Source organism: Pelobates fuscus, chromosome 5, assembly GCF_036172605.1.
Source record: "Pelobates fuscus isolate aPelFus1 chromosome 5, aPelFus1.pri, whole genome shotgun sequence".
NCBI classification, from domain to species: Eukaryota; Metazoa; Chordata; class Amphibia; order Anura; family Pelobatidae; genus Pelobates; species Pelobates fuscus.
This window is the reverse complement of record NC_086321.1, coordinates 79543504-79565668: the sequence shown is the minus strand read 5'-3', so window position 1 is coordinate 79565668 and position 22165 is coordinate 79543504. Positions and strand designations below refer to the sequence as shown.

The following is a 22165-nucleotide window of genomic DNA, read 5'->3' as shown; positions in this document are numbered from 1 at the left end:
TTCAACAAACTGTATTCTTGCAGTACTCTTTAATGAGGATTACTTGCGAATACAACATAGTTGGATATTTATATATTCATTTATTAACAGATGTTTTGGATAATTCAAATTAAGATTGTAGTCGGCATTGTTAGGTATAGGCTAACAGAGCTGAAACTTGACTGTATTATAGAAAAGACCAAAATTCTTTCTAGTTGGTCGAATTTTGATAACGTCCTGAGTCTCTTGGGGTACCTCCTGCTGCCAGATTAGCTCTGTGCGCTGATATAGACAAATTGACTGACTAAATGTTTTACTGATAACCGAGCTTCCTATTGGTTAGCTGCTGCTGAGGATCGACTTAGGGAAAAGAAGTAGAGTTTATATAATTAAAACTCTGGTATGTGTGTGGCCACAGTGCAGCTAGCTGAAAATGAGGATTATGATACAGGAGCAAGGCTGTCATGTGTCCTGGCTTCTCTTCATATATCTGGATAGGAGCACAGCAAGCTTGAACTAATGCTGTGTAATCAGAACTGGTTCTAAAGCAGAAGGGTTCAGAGACAAGATATAATGTAGATCTATTTTTAACATTATTTACATTATTAACTTCTTAAGTTCCGCGGACGTACTAGGTAAGTCCGACAAAATGGGCCTTAAGGACCCCGGATGTACCTAGAACATCCACGGTATTCCTTAGTACCTAACCGATCGCCGCCATTCCCCCGTCGGTGATCAGTGTTTTTTCTGGTCTGGGGGGACTGCCTGACAGCCCAGACAGTCGCTCTGAAAGAGCTGTCACATTGCCGCATAGGCGTCCATAGTGCTGGCTGCAGGGGGACTGCCTGAACTAACAGGGAGTCTACCTGCATCTGTAAAATAAAAAATATATATATATATTAGTAAATATAAAAAAAATATATATGTATGGGGCGGGGCCTGACAGCAAAAATGGCCAGTCGCACATGTTAAGAGTTCCTTCAACAACGGACAAACGTGTGAGGCTACCGACTGACATAGTGGCATTAATGGCAAATGGAGATCGGAACCACACGCAGAAAAGCATTCTGAACACTCCAATACAAGTCCGACACCAATACGCCACAGAAAATCTCAAACCGACCATGAGGCCTAACTCAGAGCAGAGCCTGAGGACTGGGGGAGAAGGCCGATCCCCCGTCACGGGACTCGCTGCTAAGCAGAAGCCCACCGCAGCCCTGCTACCCCCCCCCCCATGGACCGGCGGGGGTCATCCCGGTCCTCGCTGGGGATGGTTACCCCCATGCCCATACCGGCACAAGCGGCGAAATCAGCAACCACACAAAGCTTGCAAGACTCAGCCAAGATAGCGGCGCAGCCTAAGCCTAAGCACCCACGCATCGCACCACCCAAGCACACAAGGGACTTCATAGACCTGCTGCGCACCCATCTCTGGGCAAAGCTCAAAGCCCGGAGACAATCTTACCAGCTGGTGATGAGAGAGGTGGCGGCGTGGATCCGCCTGACCACCCGGCACACTATGGTGTCCCCCTCACAACTCCAGAGCAACCTCCAAACTAAGTAGGGGCCGAATCTCCATCCAGCGGGAAATGGTGCCGGGTCCCTCAAATGATGAAACTTACGATCCCGTGCCACTGAAGAAGACCCGGCCAATCCCTCACTCAGCAGTCCCGGAAGCCCGCAATCAGCACAGCACAAACCCCCACATTGATCACCACAAAGCCCAACGCGATGCAGATAGCGATACAGATGCAAAGCCAAAGGCAGCAACCCTCGAAGCACTGGTACGCAGGGGAGACAGACACCCGTACACCTGCAGCCTCCCACTACAGGGCATAGGCTGAACAGCCAACAGGACTGCTCGCAACATGCAAAGAGCACAGGCGGTAGCCACAACGAATGGAGCCCCATGAACACCAAGAGGCAAGATCAGGGAGGTTTGTTTCGCTGGACCCATTCAAATAACTTGACTTGGGATTAGCAGCGGGACAATTGTGGTAAGAGTGGGCATTTGAGTGACCCACAAATGCGGGACTCTGTCTAATATTGCCGATGACACAGTCTGAAAAGCTTACTCACCACTGTGTATCCAACCAGGACCCTGCTACATAATCTACACCCAGCCTGATTACCACGGGCATAGGCTAAGGACAGTATTCAACCGGTCCAAGACTGTACCCAGACTAATCACTTATAATCTGTTATTCAGCTTACTGTTATTGCCTTGATAATTACGTAGTTTCAGTTTTATTTTTATTCTAACCACACGAGTATTCTGATGTTCAAGCTTAATTTTATAAACAGTGCAGGGAATCAGATATATAATGCACGCTACTAGTTGACATTCCCTGTTACCAAACGCATAATTTTCTACTTGTCATAAACCGCAACTTGGATACATGCCAGCCTGAGCTGACCTCACACACCCAGGGACACCCTGTCTCTGATTAGTCAAGGTCCACATACACCTAGACTCAGAGCACCCGTTGCAGTTACATATTGCTTGTATTTAATTATATAATTTTGCTTAACTTAATTTTTAAGCTTGCACTCAACGCTGCAGTCAGCGCACCAGTTGAATGTATTGTTTAACTTTAATCTTATGATCTGATCTAACTTAAATGTCAGCTATCACAGCACTCTCAAGCTTGTAACCCGAGTTAAATTACACTGCCATAGCATAACAACCTTGCTTTTCGTAATAATATTTTTAAAAAATTTGCCGTTATCTCAAAGCCACATATGTGACCTTCTGTGTTATTGCTATACTTATAAATGCTGTTGTGGCAACATAAGATGTTCTGTTATTCCATGCACGCAGAAAATAAAGAATAATATTGCTACATATATTCCATAACGTGGGATTGCACCAAGGCATCAAGACTACATATTTGAGACAGGGTGTGTGCCAAGCTACATAGTTGTATGTATATATGTGTATAAATATATTTATGTTGATTTATGTTGATTTGGCTGAAAGAGCACCGTGGCACTTATACTGCAAATGTGAGAGTTTTTTGCATTTCTAACACACAAACAAATATAAATGCTAACTTTGGCCAGTGTTTGTGACTAAGTGACTACTAAAAAGACTGGACATACCCCATATTTAATACTCTGGGTTCTCTACTTTAAAAAAATATGTACATGTGAGGTGTGATTCAGAGACTTATGACAAACAGTGTTACAATGTCACGATTGATAAATATTCTAAATTTATATTTTGAAACAGCAATGTCCCACTTGTACTTATAGCCCTATAACTTGCAACAAAAAGGGCATGCTAACATTGGGTATTTCTAAACTCAGGACAAAATTTTAAAACTATTTGGCACAGGTGTTTTTTGGCGGTTGTAGATGTGTAACAGATTTTGTGGGTGAAAGTTAGAAAAAGTGTTTTTTTAAAAATGTTTACATCATATTTTATAATTGTTTTTATAGTACATTATATGATATGATGAAAATAATGGTATCTTTAGAAAGACCATTTAATGGCAAAAAAACAGTATATAATATGTGTGGGTACAGTAAGTTAGTAAGAGGAAAATTACAGCTTTAACACAAACACCGCAGAAATGTAAAAACAGCCCTCGTCCTTAACGTTAAGAAAATTGAAAAACGGTCTGGTCGCTAGGGGGTTAAAATCCTTTAATTTGCCTTTGCTACCAGAAAAAAATGTAAAAAAGATATTTATGTCTTAATAGCAAATATAGATTACTATACACACAAAATATATAAAAATGTCATAAGTCACAAAACAACATATAAAGTATCAAATAGATAATGAGCAATATTATTTACGGGAAAGTTATATACTATATTACACAGCATAAGCTGAAAAGTTGATTACTTCATCCATATCTCACTATAGTCATAGTTTTGATCCTTTTTTGTCCACAGCTATATTAACATAACTGTAACACGGCATTGCACTCTCTGCATCAGAGGTGCTTAAAAGGAAGATCACCAGATGTTGCGGAACTATACTTCCCATTATGCTTTGTATGTCCTTAGAATGCTTTTAGAATGACAAAGCATCATAGAAGCTGTAGTTTTAAAACATCTGGGGATCTACCTTTTGGGCACCACTTTGTTTAATTGCTCAACAGCCCTCTGAAACAAAGGTTATATATAGATATATATTTGTCATTATTTCATGTAGCCACGTATTGTAAAATAAATGTTTCATATTTTATTTTAAATTGTTTCATTCCATTATTAGTAGTATAACTATTTTAATAATAGTTATTATTTTAAGTTGCAATTCTCATTAGGGGGGGATATCATGTTATCAATGTATTATTTTACATCAAAATCAAACATAGAAGGTTTACCGGTTATTGCATCCTCCAAAACTGAAAGCGAAGCATAAACGTAGTGAACTTATATTTATTTTATTATAACTGCCCTACATGGCTTTGCATTCCAAATGTGAGTGACACTATTCTGTGATTTGTCTTTAACAGATTTTCCACATGACCTACGACCTGGCTAGTGCTGTTGTCAGAATTTTTAATCTCATTGGAATGATGTTGCTGCTTTGTCACTGGGATGGTTGTCTCCAATTTCTTGTTCCATTACTTCAGGAATTTCCCCAAGACTGCTGGGTCTCCTTGAATAATATGGTGGTAAGTGCAGGCAATTTGTACCAGACTTGTGCACAAATCACCTGCGACAAAGAAATCAAATTCCTATTAATCTGCGTCCAAACTAATTGATCTGTCATGTACATCCCTGACAGATCAATTTGCTTGGTCGTAGATTAACAGGAAGTTGATTTTTTTGTCGCAGGTGAAAAGGATTTGTACACAAGTTTGCATTTTACCATGAAGATATAGACATGTAAATTCATTATGAAAATATGGATTAAGCAAATGATTACAAGCGCATCTTACATAAATGTAAGCATTTTAAAATCAAGAAAAAAAAATCTAGACACACGTTTCGATGTTTAATCCCTTCACTGTTTAGCAAACCATTTTTTTTCTTGTTTTTAACCCCTTAAGGACCAAACTTCTGGAATAAAAGGGAATCACGACGTGTCTCACACGTCATGTGTCCTTAAGGGGTTAAAAGAGAAGCAAGAACTGTGTTTATATTTTGGAAGAATATGGTATATCTCTTACCTTACAGTTCATGTATCCCTCTAGAGCAGGCTTCCCCAAACTCCAGCCCTCCAAATATTGCTGAACTACAACTCCCATGATTCTATGAATGAAATAGGCTGAGAATCATGGGAGTTGTAGTTCAGCAACATCTGGAGGGCTGGAGTTTGGGGAAGCCTGCTATAGTGTTTAATTCCAGTCTGACATGTAGCTGTTTGGTTACCTTCACAACTAAAATACTATATTGCCACACAGAATGCATAAAAGAGATTTTGACCCTACGGACTTCATTCAAGTCGTAGAGGGCTATTCACTAAAGTGAGAATTCTAGGTGATATCAAAGTGGAGTTCAAATTTAAAGTCAAAATATCCAAATTGGAATACTTATTCTATGCACTCAGTTCAGCTACTCTGGCCTTAAATTTGAAATTCACTTTGAATTCTTACTTTAGTAAATAATACAGTACATACAATATATACAATATACAATAGTTAAATTAGGTTTCCCTATTTTTTGGTATGGCAAAACCGGGAACTTGGTGTTTTTTAGACAAACTATAGAAAAATAACTATTATAATATACATAATGGTATAGCAGATAATTATTTACACAGAACCCACTGGTTAAAAACACTTGCAGTGTGGTAAGTACTATTCAGTGTTACATGTATAGGTTTGGTCAGGTCAGAGGAATTTAATACTTAGAACATGAGGATTTAGTAATTAGCCTGGCAGTTTTGATGGGACCCACTGATATAAGTTGCAGGTGCCATTGGACTTTTCCTGCCCATGCTAGCTACACATGTAGTTCCCATGACGAAATAGTGGGAGACAGTGGATCTCTGCATGTGTGTCAATCTGTGTGTTGTGGATCTCTGCATGTATGTCAGTGTGTGGATCTCTGCATTTGTGTCAATCTGTATGTTGGATGTGTGCATGTGTACCAGTGTGTTGGTCTGTGCATGTATGTCAGTGTTTGAGGATCTATGTGTGCATTAGTGAGAATCCATGTGTGGTGTGTATAGATGTGCAACTGTTTGTTTGTATCTCTTGAAGTGGATCTGTGTGTATGTGTGAATCTTTGAGTGGTGGTGTTTATGTGTTTCTGTGTTTGACAATCTGTATTTGTGCATGACAATGTATGTCTACATGCAAACTCCAATATTACACACAAACACACCACTGTATTCACATACAAATACTATACACAAACAACCTACTGCATTCACATTCCTAAACTACTTGCAAACACATGCCTACATTCGAACATTAACACTAGAAAAAACACACCCTTTTATTCAACACTACACACAAACCCAGCCCACTCCTATATTCAAACATTAAGATGACACATAAGCACACACCCCTGCATTCAACGCCAACACTGTACAAAAACACACAGTTGCATGCAAACACTTACACTACAAACACCCCCCCACATTTAAATTCTGACACTACCTGCAAACATACCCCTGAATTAAAAAAAACAAAATGATACACAAACTTTAACATTATACACAAATATACAAGACAGAATATTATAATTTCAGACATGTAGCTTTTTATGCGCAAAGGAAAATTCAATTCCCATGTTTCATTTACTATCCTTTCTTGTTTCATACTGGTCTAAAATTCGATAATATATATTTTTTTCCATGAAGAGTGAATACATGTCTCAAACAGACCTTATCCTGCTACACAGATGCACACATTATGGAAGCCATGTTTTGTTTTGTTTTTTAATGCCACTTAATCATATTTATGTCATGCTGCCACCTTCTGACTATATCTGGAATAAATCACTGACAAACATGGATTTCTACGTTTTGAATGTGTTCTGCAATTGATTGATCCAACCTAGTTTAGTGAAGCTAAAACTGAATATATTCAGAAATAACAAATCACTGTAGTTTATATTCCCTGTAATGCATCCTCTACCACAGCAATTGCTTGTCCCTGGTGATTTTCCTTAAAAAGAAAACAATTACCTTCATTCATGGTATTCCACTGAGTTGAACTAGCTGAATAAAAGCTACATATCTTATCTCAAAATACATGTGGCATGGGTAAAACACCCTTAAAAGGAGATGTCTGGAACTCGCAGATTTGTACACAATGACAGAATAGCATAGGGTAGCTTTTTACAAAAACATGACACATACACACAGAATGGAAACTGATAACTGGCTCCTTGTGGATACATAAAATAGCTGACACTCCACTCTGACACCTAAAATGTTTGCTGATTCGTATTCCAATATTTTAAAAGTGATGTCTCTTGATCTGATGTCTACTTGTAGTTGAGTCACACAATTTCAGCTATTTTAACAATAAGAATCCTCTTTCGGTGGATTCTGAAAGATAAAATATTTACCAGGTGTTGAAATAGTTATTTATTTACTTATTTATTTATATAGGAGTTCTGTGTTCCTAACTTGGAATTGACTACAAAATTGCCACATTTTGAACAAAATAGCGGAGCTGCATTACAGAAATCGTTCAGTTTCAGTTGTTTTGATGCTTTCCACTCCTTTTCATATATATAGTTTTGCTTTGAGACATGGTCGATAAAGTATGTTCGGCAGAGCGTTAGTGTTCTGGATTATGGCCGTTTTCGTACGGAGCTCTCAAGCCATGCGACCTCTCCGTTCAGAGTCTAGGACACGCCCCCTTCAGTGGCTTCTTAAAGGACTGGGGGCTAAGGGAGAGTTTGATGGGATGGGGTTTCAAATTCCAAAGGAATGAGGCAGCCCTTGAAAAATTTGGCAGGAGAGGTTTGGCAGTGTGGGAGCAAGAAGGTGGCTGAAGAACGTAATTTGCAGAGCTATTTAATGAAAGGGAGTATATTTGTAGAGTAAAGAGGGAATGGAGTGAGAAGTGGAATTATTGAGGGCTTGTACGTTAGCGTTAGCAGTTTGAATTGGATCCAGAAGGGTACATGAAGCCAGTATAATAATTGGCAAAAGGGTGAGGTGTGGGAGTAATGGTCAGTCAGAAAGATGAGCCTGGCTGCAGCATTCATTACAGACTGAAGAAAGGAAGGTGATGAGTAGTGAGTTGCAATAGTCAAGTCAGTAAATGAGTGCATGAACAAGTGCCTTCATTTTATCTTGAGTTAGCAAAGAACAAATGTGGGCAATATTTTTAAGGTGGAGGTTACAGGAATTGGAGTCAGACTGGATGTGAGGAGAAAAGTAGAACCCAATTTAAAAGTAACACCAAGGCAGTGAACTTGAGGGGTTTGGGTAATAGGTGTCGTATTGACTTGCAGGGAGATTGACATAGAAAGGCTTTTTGAGAACTAGCCCATCCCTCAAAAAGTGGTACATGCAAAACACTATTTGAAATGATCTATGAATGAGTTATTTGAATCATATTGTTTGCAGTATAGTCTCCAAACAATCAATGTTTTATTTGTTGCAATAACGTCTTGTTAAATCAATTTGATTCATATTATTTCCTAAAATAAATAATCTTAGTGCATAATTACAGTAGCAGAATTTTTTAAGCTTAACAAATGCTCAATAAAGTATCGTTATCACAATCATGTGTGGATTGCTGACTCACTATTCTGAATGCATGTAGATGCAGTAGAAAATATTATGAAAATATCCCGCTGAGTTTCCCTTTACAATACATCTATCACATTGCAAGGGCAATGAATGTTAAATGAAAATAAACTGGGCGATTTCAGAGAAAGCTATTGTGAATAAATAGCAACCTGGGAAATAAAAAAAAAAAATGAGATGACCTTGAGACCCTGATGATGAACTAATCGTCCAGGATTTCCGTGCGTCACATTCAAGTCTCCTCTATCCTCCTGCTGATCATGCTACACTTGTGCCATTTATTGGTGGTGGTGTCAAGATTATTTGAAAAGATTGATGTTCTGCTGAATCGTCAACATTCATGCGCACATGCACCTTTTTGAAATGCTCAGTTGATTGTTATATGATGTGTCTTTAGAATTTCAATGCATTTCTCAGTAATTGTGGGGCCCTATTATGGTTTTGACATTTTATAAATTTTCCACCCACGCACAAGTCTATAAAACATCCTTGCATATGTTATCTGGTGATTGACATGGCTTTCGCATACAGTATATACAAAACTTGTAACACGAATTCTACAGATAAAGTAAAATATACGTACCTAGGGTGATGACATATGACAATATCTCTCACTCCAGGGATACATCCATAAAGAACTCCAGAACTCATTTAAGGGTTAACAATCCTGTATCCACTCCAAAGTTGTGAATCCCTGGATCTTGTAACATTGGTTAGGTGACCTCACACAACGTCATTCTCAGTGGTCCATTAAGTGACATAATAATTGCAAGAGCAAATAAAGAAGTAAAACATAAATTATATAAATATTACATTTAAAAAAAATATGAAACACGCATTTAATCTGTCTGGCACAGACTTTTTATGGAACCTCTGGCAGAATAAATAAATAAGTTTTTTTTTTCATAAATAAATGACAGAACAGTACAACACAGTAGCAATTAACAGCTGTAGCACATAAGACAATCAGAATACCAACATAATGTACAATCATATACGTCCGGTGTAAAAACAAACAACATTGACATAGTTGGTAATTGGAAATGTACTGAACCATATTACAAATTTACTGTATGTATTTTGGCAATACCTAGGGAGGTAAGAAAGTAGGGGAAATCAATAAAGATAGATAATATAGAATATGAGGAGAGAGGGTCAGTACAGAAGAGAATGCTCCTGGAGGAAGTCTCGCACCCAGGCAGACTATCTCCATTATAAATTCATATTGTGTTCATACAGCACAGCCCTTCCCCTCGCCAAACACTCATACTTTTCCTCTCTCATTAGTTCATGCAACTGCATTCCCAGGTATCTCTTAGACATCTTTAACGCTCTTCTTCGCCCTGCTGTGGCCACCCCCCAAACTAACCTTACAGCCGATAGCTTTGCATGCTACTTTACCGACAAGATTGAACAGCTAAGGAAATAATTTTCCCCACCTTACCATTCTCTTTCTCAATTACACGTTAATCATGCCTTTCCTACCCTTCAGACTTTCTCCCCGGCTACTTAACAAGAGGTGGCTGCGCTTCTCTTTTCCTCTTGCCCCACCACTTGCCAGCTTGATCCTGTCCCATCTCACTTTATAAGATATCTCTCCCCCTGACTTCAGCTGCTCTCTCTCTTCTGGCGTTGTCCCTATCGACCTTACACATGCCACTGTAGTACATATCCTGAAAAAAACATCTCTTGACCCGTCCTCCCCCTCTAACTATAGTCCCATATCCCTGTTCCCTTTTTCCACAAAGCTTCTGGAAAGACTTGTCTTTACCCATATGTCTCACTTCCTCAATTCCTACTCTCTTCTTGACCCTCTTCAATCTGGCTTCCGCCGTCTCCACTCTACTGAGACTGCTCTTATCAAAGTTACTACCGACCTTATCGCAGCTAAATGCAAATGCCTTTACTTATAGAGCTGTTGTTTCCAGCTTTTTATTTAATAAACCTACTATTTTATACATCATCACCTGTGGAGTACATCCTTCATACAGCCCTCATCATCCTTTCCGATTCCAGCCTATATACTTGCCCAGTGCCACCACTCATATCTGGTGTCACAATAGCTTGCATTTAAAAACCAAAAAATTTTTTTCACTGTAATGGATTAATTAGCAGTTAGTTGTCTGCAAGCGTATGTGTGTCAGGCCAACAGCGTGTACTCTGCCAGTGTGCACAGTGCCACTCATATCTGGTGGCACAATAGCGTGCATTTAAAAACCCACAAACTTTTTTTTCACTGTAATAGATTGAATAGCAGTTAGTTGTCTGCAAGCGTCTGTGTGTCAGGCTCACAGTGGATACTGTGCCCACTTGCCCAGTGCCACCACTCATATCTGGGGTCACAATAGCGGGCATTTAAAAACAAAAAAACGTTTTTCACTGTTATAGATTGAATAGCAGTTAGTTGTCTGCAAGCATCTGTGTGTCAGGCCAACAGCATGTACTCTGCCAACCTCTGCCAGTGCACAGTGCCACTCATATCTGGTGTCACAATAGTGTGCATTTAAAAACAAAAAACTTTTTTCACTGTTATAGATTGAATAGCAGTTACTTGTCTTCAAGCGGGTGTGTCAGGCCAACAGAGTGTACTCTGCCAACCTCTGCCAGTGCACATTGCCACTCATATCTGGTCTCACAGTAGCTTGCACGCATAGTACCACTAATCCAAAAAAAATGACAGGCAGAGGCAGGCCACCCCGCAGGGGCCATCGTGGTCGTGGTGCTGTGATTCCCTTTTTCCCTAGAATAATGCCCAGTGTTCAGAGGCCACGTACCCTGAACTTGAAAAGTTCTGAGGACATAGTTGACTGGCTAACACAGGACACCCAATCTTCTACAGCTTCCGCTCGGAACCTTGACGCACCATCCTCCTCCAGCTTAGCATCATGCACCTCTCAAGATACCACTCACTCGCCTGACGCCACCACCAACACTAGCAACTCAGCCGCTTTACTTGGTATGTCAGAGGAATTATTCACACATCCGTTTGAAGAAATGAGTGATGCGCAACCATTATTGCCAGAGGATGTAGATAACAGGGATATGTCTCAGGCAGGCAGCATTACACACATGGACGTACGGTGTGGTGATGATGATGTTGTACCCGCTGCTGCTTCCTTTGCTGAGTTGTCAGATACAAGTGAAGCGGTTGATGATGACGATGCGTCCATGGATGTCACGTGGGTGCCCGCTCGGCAAGAAGAAGAACAGGGCGGAAGTTCAGATGGGGAGACAGAGAGGAGGAGGAGGAGACGAGTTGGAAGCAGGGGGAGGTCGTCGCAAGGAGCTAGTGGCACCGTCAGACAGCATGCATCGCACCCGGGGTCAGCCAGACAGCACGCCAATCAACGCATGCTGTGTCCACCACCAGAATGCCGTCATTGCAGAGCTCAGCAGTGTGGAATTTTTTTTGTGTGTCTGCCTCTGACAACAGCGATGCCATTTGCAACCTGTGCCATAAGAAACTGAGTCGTGGGAAGTCCAACACCCACCTAGGTACAACTGCTTTGCGTAGCCACATGATCGCACATCACAAATGCCTATGGGATCAACACATAAGTACAAGCAGCACACAAACTCAAAGCTGCCATCCTCCTCCTGGTCCAGCATATTCAGCCACGTCAACCACTGCTGTCTTCCTTGCCCCCTCTCAACCATCCGCCACTCCGTCTCTCGCCGTGAGCAGTTCACGCTCATCTGACCACAGTCAGGGGTCTGTCAAGGACATGTTTGAGCGTAAGAAGCCAATGTCAGAAAGTCACCCGCCTTGAATGCGTGACTCTGCAGAGGAGTTGGTGACACCCCCACGACTTGCAGGCAGGCCTGCTGCCACCTCCTAAACTCCTCCTACTCCATTCTCTTCCATAACCTCCTTGGCTGAGTCCTCTTCTGCTGCTGTGTCTTGCTCCACATCAACGACACCCCCCCAGCTCCCCAGGTACTATTCCACATCCCGGATACGGCAGTGTCACGCCGTCTTGGGTTTGACTTGCTTGAAAGCAGAGAGTCACACGGGACAAGCACTCCTGTCCGCCCTGAACGCACAGGTGGAAAAGTGGCTCACTCCGCAGCAACTGGATATCGGCAAAGTGGTTTGTGACAACGGAACAAATTTGTTGGCGGCATTGAAGTTGGGCAAGTTGACACATGTGCCGTGCATGGCACATGTGTGTAATCTGATCGTACAACACTTTGTGCATAAGTACACAGGCTTACAGGACATCCTGAAGCAGGCCAGGAAGGTGTGTGGCCATTTCAGGTGTTCCTACATGGCCATGGCGCACTTTGCAGATATCCAGTGGCGAAACAACATGCCAGGGAGGCGCTTGATTTGCGACAGCCCGACACGTTGGAATTCAACACTCCTAATGTTCGACCGCCTGCTCCAACAAGAAAAAGCCGTTAATGAATATTTGTATGACTGGGGTGCTACGACAGCCTCTGGGGAGCTGGGAATTTTTTTGCCACGTTACTGGACGCTCATGCGCAATGCCTGTAGGCTCATGTGTCCTTTTGAGGAGGTGACAAACCTAGTCAGTCGCACCGAAGGCACCATCAGCGACATCATACCATTTGTTTTCTTCCTGGAGCGTGCCCTGCGAAGAGTGCTGGATCAGGCCATAGATGAGCGTGAAGAGGAAGAGGAAGAGTTGTGGTCACCATCACCACCAGAAACAGCCTTATCTGCATCGCTTGCTGGACCTGCGGCAACGCTGGAAGAGGATTGTGAGGAAGAGGAGTCAGAGGAGGAATGTGGCTTTGAGGAGGAGGAGGAAGACCAACCACAACAAGCATCCCAGGGTGCTCGTTGTCACCTATCTGGTACCCGTGGTGTTGTACGTGGCTGGGGGGAAGAACATACCTTCATTGAGATCACTGAGGAGGAGGAACGGGAAATGAGTAGCTCGGCATCCAACCTTGTGCAAATGGGGTCTTTCATGCTGTCGTGCCTGTTGAGGGACCCTCGTATAAAAAGGCTGAAGTAGAACGACCTGTACTGGGTGTCCACGCTACTAGACCCCCGGTATAAGCATAAAGTGGCTGAAATGTTACCAAATTACAACAAGTCGGAAAGGATGCAGCATTTGCAAAATAAATTAAAAAGTATTCTTTACACAGCGTATAAGGGTGATGTCACAGCACAACGGGAATCTAACAGGGGAAGAGGTGAAAATAATCCTCCTCCTCCCACGACCACGCCGGCAAGGACACGACGCTTTAACCCCTTAAGGACACATGACGGAACTATTCCGTCATGATTCCCTTTTATCCCAGAAGTTGTGTCCTTAAGGGGTTAAAGACGTGTTGTTGATGGAGGACATGTGAAGCTTTTTAAGTCCTACGCATCACCACAGCCCTTTGCTATCCACCCTCAGAGAACGACTCGACCGACAGGTAGCAGACTACCTCGCCTTAACTGCCGATATCGACACTTTGAGGAGCGATGAACCCCTTGACTACTGGGTGTGCAGGTTTGACCTGTGGCCTGAGCTATCCCAATTTGCGATAGAACTTCTGGCCTGCCCCGCTTCAAGTGTCCTGTCAGAAAGGACCTTCAGTGCAGCAGGAGGTATTTTCACTGAGAAGAGAAGTCGGCTAGGTCAAAAAAGTCTAGATTACCTCACCTTTATTAAGATGAATGAGGGATGGATCTCGAAGGGACTGACAGTGGGCGATACATTTGACTAAAAAAGGCCTGATGAGATGGGCTGCCTTGGGCTAAAAATGGTGACCCTATGTAGGAGGAACAGCCCATATTCTGCTCGGTGTCTGTGTGTATCAGGGTCCCTGAGGACAGGTGTCAATCCATATCTGCCAAGTGACCCTATGTAGGGGGAACAGTCCCTATTCTGCTCTGTGTCAGTGTGTATCAGGGTCTCTGAGGACAGGTGTCAATCCATATGTCAAGGTGTCAATATGTCATATGTCAGGTGTCAATCCATATCCATTGTGATTTAGGAATGTTAGGTGATTTATGCCCTTTATGGATTTAAAGCAGACTCTGCATCAACTGTGTAATTTTCCATGGGAGTTTTGCCATGGATCCCCCTCCGGCATGCCACAGTCCAGGTGTTAGTCCCCTTGAAACAACTTTTCCATCACTACTGTGGCCAGAAAGAGTCCCTGTGGGTTTTAAAATTCGCCTGCCCATTGAAGTCAATGGCGGTTCGCCCGGTTCACCGGTTCGCGAACGTTTGAGGAAGTTCGCGTTCGCCGTTCGCGAACCGTAAATTTTATGTTCGCGACATCACTAATCGTCTAATGCATAATTAGATCTTGAAGCAGGGGGATGGTCGTGGCCAGTAGTGAAGCAGTAGGTAGGGACCTTCTGAAAACCTGAAATTGGAAATGAGATAACCGGTCAGCTGCAGTGTTAAAAATGCCTGGGAAATGGTAGCATATCAGGTAAAACTGATGACAGGCTGCCAGCCACGTCAGTTTCCTAATAAACCTCATTATCATTAATGAGGATGAGCGGCCTTTGTTGATGATGTGGCAAATTGCCAAGTTGTCTGAAAAACACTGTACTAGTCTTCCTGCCCATAAATGGCCCCATGTCACTGCTGCTGCTACTATTGGATATACCTCAAACAGTGCTGAGTTCTTGTAGAACCCCTCTATGTGCTGCACTTCCTTTGGCCAACTACCCTAAAGCCATTCGTTGACGAATATGGCCGCAAAACCAGTGGATGCCTTAGGTTGTCTTCTTTTAAAAATATATATACACGTGCAGGGTTATTCAGGGATTCTTGACAAATATTAGTGTTACAATGTACCTTGCGTTAATTTTGAAAAAAAAAATTGTTTGGAAATAGAAAGTGCTACTTATACTTATTGCCCTATAACTTTCCTTAAAAAAAAAGCTAAGAACATGTTAACAATGGGTATTTCTAAACTCAGGACAAAATTTAGAAACAATTTAGCATGGATGTTTTTTGGCGATTGTAGATGCGTAACAGATTTTGGTGGTCAAAGTTTGAAAAAGTGTTTTTCTTTTATTTATTTCATTATATTTTATAATTTTTTATAGTAAATTATATGATATGATGAACATAATGGTATCTTTAGAAAGACCATTTAATGGCGAGAGAAACGGTATATAATATGTCTGGGTACAGTAAGTGAGTAAGAGGAAGATTACGGCTAAACACAAACACTGCAGAAATGCAAAAACAGCCTTGATCCCAAACGGTAAGAAAATTGAAAAGTGGTCTGGTCACTAAGAGGGTAAGAAGGGACAGCCTGTCTTTCCCCTCCTTGGTATTGGTTCTTAGTCAATTACTTGATATTGTAACTGTATTACTCTGTGTCTTGCCTTTATGAAATATACAGGTACGGGCAACTCAACTTAATTTGTTTGATTCGGAGACTTATACTAATAGACCCATTACTGCACCTGAAAACTTTGTTGTCCCTTTAAGCCTATAAATTACACCTATGGCACACACTCAAATTATGCCCCTGCGTCCCCCTCCAAACATCTGACTCCCATTGTTTATTTAACTTTTAACCCCTTAAGGACTGGACTTTTTTTGCGATGTTGTACATTTGCGACCAGGCATCTTTTTACACTTTTGTGGTGTTTGTGTTTAGCTGTAATTTTCCGCTCTCTCATTTACTGTTCCTATACAAATTATATATTGTTTTTTTCAGGACAAAAGGGGCTTTCTTTACATACCATTATTTATATAATCTCATGTAATTTAATTTTTAAAAAATGAAAAAATATGATAAAAAATTGAAAAAAATACATGTTGTTTGACTTTTATGTGAAAAATCTTTTATTCATCTACAAAGGCGAATGAAAAAAACTGCTAAATAGATTCAAAATGTTGTCCTGAGTTTAAAAATACCCAGTGTTTACATGCTTTTTGCTATTTTTTTGCATGTTATAGGGCTATAAGTACAAGTAGGATATTGCGGTTTCAAAACATACATTTTTAAAATGTATCAATAGTGACATTGTAACACTATTATCTGTCATAAATCGCTGAATAACACCCCACATGTACATATTTTTTTTAAAGTAGACAACCCAGGGTATTCAATATGGGGTATGTCCAGACTTTTTTAGTAGCCACTTAGTCGCAAACACTGGCCAAAGTTAGCGTTCATATTTGTTTGTGTGTGAAAAAAGTAAAAAACTAAATTGAACGCTAATTTTGGCCAGTGTTTCGGACCAAGTGGTTACTAAAAAAGACTGGACATACCCCATTTGCAATACCTTGGGTTGTCTTCTTTCGCAAATGGTATGCCATCATGGGGGTAATTCTCATTCCTGGGCTACCATACGCTCTCAAAGGCAACATAACCAACCTGGCCATTTTCAATGTAAAAATATTTGACCCATATATTTGACCCTGTAACTTTCAAAAACGCTATAAAACCTGTACATGGGGGGTACTGTTATACTCAGGAGACTTTGCTGAACACAAATATTAGTGTTTCAAAACTGGAAAATGTATCACAACAATTATATCATCAGTAAACGTGCTGTTTATGTGTGAAAATTGCAAAAAAAGTCAATTTCACTGACAATATCATCGCTGTGATATGTTTTACTGTTTTGAATCACTAATATTTGTGTTCAGCAAAGTCTCCCGAGTAAAACAGTACCCCCCATGTACAGGTTTTAGGGTGTCGTAGAACGTTACAGGGTAAAATACAGTGCTAGCAAATTAAATTCTCTGGACTTTCGGCCTGGGTTGGCAGGCAGGTCCCTTAAATTGCAATCAATAAAATAACTTAATTATGTAAAAATATTACATAAATACGCACGTAGAATTTAAATATATGTGCATATTTATATATTTGAAGTCTACGTGTATATTTATATAATTATTTATGTAATTTTGTATATGGACTAATGAATAGTTCGTATTCTTTTTATTTATTTATATATACATAGATATATATACAATTTCATTCTAAGTGTATTTTGATATAAATATATATATATTAATATCAAAATACAGTTAGAATAACATTTCGTATAGATATATAATTTTTTTTCAATTTTTATTATTATTTTTAATTTTTTTAATTTAATTTAAATTATTTATTATTTGTATTTTATAATATATATATATACAATATATATAGTTATTATATATATTATATATATACGTGTGTAAATTAATTATAAGTGTATTTTTATATTAATATATGTACATATTAATATAAAAATACACTTAGCATGACATTATATATATGATATATAAACATATATTATATAGGTATAATATATGTCTATATATCATATATATACACATATATAATAATATTTTTTTTTTATTAACTTTCACTTTAAATTTTTTTATGATTTTACACTGGCAGGGAGACTGCCTGTCAGCACAGACAGTCCCCCTGCAGGCAGAGACTGGGACACCTATTGTGACCATGTGGTCGCCCTGTTGGGCGATCACATGGCCCCAGGGGTCCTAATCCGCCATGGGGAGACTGTCTGGGCTGCAGGCAGTCTCCCCACACCGGGAGCAACGCCGATCGCCGCCGGGGGAACGACGGCGATCGGGTAAGTACATTTTAAATTTAGGACGGTTCAGGACCGTCGTCGGTCGGCAAGGGAAAAATGCCGATGACGGTCCTGAACCGTCTTGCGTCCTTAAGGGGTTAAAATTAAAACTATATGTAAAACAATGCAATGTGTGTGTGTACGGTGTGTACTGGTTGTATGTGATGTGGTGTGCTCAGTGGTAAACACTTCAAGTGGCACTCATGGCAGGTGGCATACCTCAGATACAACAGTTGCAAGTCCAAAATTAGGAAGGTACTTGTGCATTCAGTTTCAAACAAATTGCAATTTGTCTAAATTATGATCGGCAAGTCGTCCAAATTTCCTAACACCGAACAACCATATAACCAAATCATGACATACCAGATAATTAATATTATGTTCATTCCGTGATGCAAAAAAAAACAAAGATGATTCATGGTTAGGGAATGGCTTTTAAATAAAACAAAAGAAATCAAGAAAGTAATCAAATAAATAAACAATAAAGAAATAAAGCAGAATGGTAAAATAGCGTTCTGTTTGGTCAGATTTTATTCCGTTGACAAAATTTGCTTTGACATAAATGCATCTTATATTTTTTATTGAAAGCTGGGGTTGGTGTTTACATTTCACATTTCACAATCCCCAATTCCATATTACCTAGAAGATGCCAGTGTTTCTTAACATAGTTGATCATTTCTATTCTGCAGGTGCTCTATTCTAATTTTATTCTAATAGCAAAGGAATATGACCGAGGTTCAGCTTTTTCTTGTATGAGTTATAATCATTTGGAACTGTATTAGCTGTATTGTATTTTTTCTCCTAATAGCAATTCAGTTTGTGCAGCCAACACGAACATACTGGTTGCTTGTGATTTACCTGTAGGACTGAGAGCTTTGGAGAGGAAAGGCAATCACAGCTACCATGTACTGACGCTACATGAGAATAATGCAGAGGACAATCTTAACCACTGAGTTACCTTTTTCTTCCGCTCAGTATGGATCAATTCCTGCCATTTCTGCTATGATGAATTGAGGCAGATTTGGATCTGAAGACTGGATCCTACTAAGAACTAAATATAAGTGTACCTAGAAAAGTGGCTACTGAGTGTTTTAACATTTGCACATGTTTAACTTGATGTTCTCTCCTGAAAAAACTTGAATATACATTTTACCTTCTGAAACATTGCGCAAACTAAAAATAAATAAATCTTACTTATATCAAGATGAAACTTGAAGCAATGCAAAATTTAGGAATAACAGTTAACATTGTGTAGAATGAAGGTTCTAAATAAAATTCTGAGACGGTCTACTAAAATTTTTAGATTCAATTTCAGGCTACTGGTACATAATATATTGATTGATGATTACTATCCATTCTCTAAAAGGAATGATATCTATTTTTTTTTCTTTTTTATTTATAAAATATTTTACCAGGAAGGATACATTGAGATTTCTCTCATTTTCAAGTATGCCCTGGGTGGATCTGTCATCAAAAATTATATTGAGTAATCTATATTCTTAGTTCAAAACAAATTAGTATATATATTGAGCAAGTTGTTGACTATTGGACACGTAAATGTAAAAAATACGGAAACAAATAAGAAATATGAAACACATTTCAAAGAACACTGGCTATATCATTCCTACAAGGCTTCCAGTTAAACTCAGCTGCAAACTTTGAAAGTGTAATTGCTCAGATAAAAAGTAGGTCACCATCAGCATCATGCTGCCTTTTATGTCAACACTGTTTTCAGCGTGATAATTTCCTTCCAATATGTTCTTATTGTACTGCTTGTAGTTGCTAGTTTATACTTTGGTAAGTGGTAAAAAGTATTAGTCAAATGAAATATAAAATATAAAGAGAAATGCTTTTAGTGTGATATAGTAATTTCAAATCTTGATGTACAACTGTAAAGGCTCACCTTGGCATTCTGTATTACCCAACTAGCCCTCAGGCTTTATATATGAAAATACAGTTCAAGAAAAAAAAAAAACATTGCCCATAGCCACTTCCGGTGAAAAGGTTTGTAGGGGGTTAGCAGTCAGTAACAAAGCCAGAAAAAATGAGAAGAAAAGATGAACACTCTTAAATCTCAAAAGAAAAGGAAACAAATTACAAGATGACCGTCACTCATACTAAATTGGTGAGGTATACCCCCATTCAAGGCCTAAACAAAATTAGTATAATATGCAAAGAAAACAGAGTTCCTAATGCTATCCCAGGAGTACTGAGTCAGGTAAAGAAGAGGAGAAAAAAAATAATATATTTCTATGTATACTAATAATACGAAACATGCAATAAATGAAATAAGTAAGGAAAAATGAGTATAGGTGAGTATATAAACACTGAATAACCATATAATATTGGATGATAATGCAAATGTTAAGCAGAACAATTATTTCAAAAATATGATAAGATTTACAGTGGTAAATCTACTAGACAATTATTTGATTGTGGTAACAAAACCTGGAACACACACTAACATATACAGGCCAATGTATTGGCAATATCCTATAGATTGTGTTTATTCACCATCACTATGTGCAAACAATGTCTCAATATTGGATGATGTTGCAAATAGCAGAACAGAATAGAAATAAAAATTTAACCGCTGGTATACGGAGGTCTCTGCTATTTATAAAGCTGGAGTCCCTTCAAGAAATGCAGTAATATTGCAGTACCTCCAAACCAAGCTCACAATAAAGTTATGGGTACAAATTAATCCTCCTGGATAGTTCAGTCTTCGGACCACTATATCAGGTCCTACATATATTACTATACCGCCAATCTATGATAAAACATAAGACAGAGCCATAGTGCTCGTCATTTATTTAATTACCAAAAATAATTATTTCATTAACAAAAATTTTGCCAAAAGATATAGGCAATATATATGTAATATATAAGCAAAAGTTCCTGAGCGAACGTTCCTCCTCGTTGGCATTTGCTGGCATCACCTCTACTCCCTCACTTGGATTACGATATACACAGTCTAATGCGTTTCATCATTTGTTTTATCACGTCATCAGAGGCTCACATCTTTCTCACTCCTGATTTACCAAGGTTATACACCCTTCATAGAATACTCATTATATGTAATGATTTCTGTTATGTCTAACATTTAAAAAACAGTTACTTTTCATTGCTATGCAATACTATTAAAAAAGGTGCATAGGATAAATTCTAAACCAATTAAACCAAAAACATAATTTAGTCATTGTACAAATATATAAATAAGGTAAGTCAATCAATTGCAATAAAAAATTAATAGCAAAATAACAATAATAAATTAATGAGGATTACTCAACATATAGCTAATACAAAACAATATATAAGACTAAAGTTCAATATAATAAAAGGAAAAATAATTAGATTTGTATGGAATCCAGAATTTTTCCATTTTTTTTCAAACTTGTGGAGTGGAAATCAAAAACTATAAGTGAAAACTTAAAAAGTATTACTTCAAGTACCTAAAACTATTAATTAAGAGACCTAAAACTGATAATAATACTGATACATTACATCTTATGCAAAACATTATAAACACACTCAATGCTAAATTAAATTAAAACAAAAATAAAAATCCTATATAAAACGGTAAAAAAATAGTCAGAAAATATATGCCCACTGGTTACAACATATATACAATGGCACAAATAAAAATCTAAAATAAAAACTGTTAAGATAAAAACAGTAAAATGCTTGTATAGTACAAATCCAAAAATATTGTACAGATATAAAAAAGCACTCAATAAGGAAAAAAAAACACATGAGAAAATACAAAACCTAAAATAGTTTTATTAAAAGTCTACATTCAGACCTTTATGTTCAATGGTGTGTAACTGAAATATTCATTGTATCCAAATCACCCCCTCTCCAATGGACATTCACTTTTTCTATCCCTATAAATCATTCCAGATTTCTCGAATGAAATAGGTCAAAATGTTTCAATAAATTGTGGCTGGGGAGCTCTCTCATTGTTTCCAATGTGTTCCCTA

The 22165-nt window shown here is 39.0% G+C and overlaps 1 protein-coding gene across 1 annotated transcript in view; it reads left to right on the top strand.

Annotated features, from left to right (window-relative positions):
* The window catches only part of HCN1 (hyperpolarization activated cyclic nucleotide gated potassium channel 1), a 406158-nt gene that overhangs the window by 234863 nt on the left and 149130 nt on the right, over nucleotides 1-22165 (top strand). The window contains exon 3 of the mRNA XM_063456876.1: nucleotides 4446-4607. Within this exon, the coding sequence (XP_063312946.1) occupies nucleotides 4446-4607 (162 nt within the window). The remainder of the gene's footprint in view (nucleotides 1-4445; nucleotides 4608-22165) is intronic.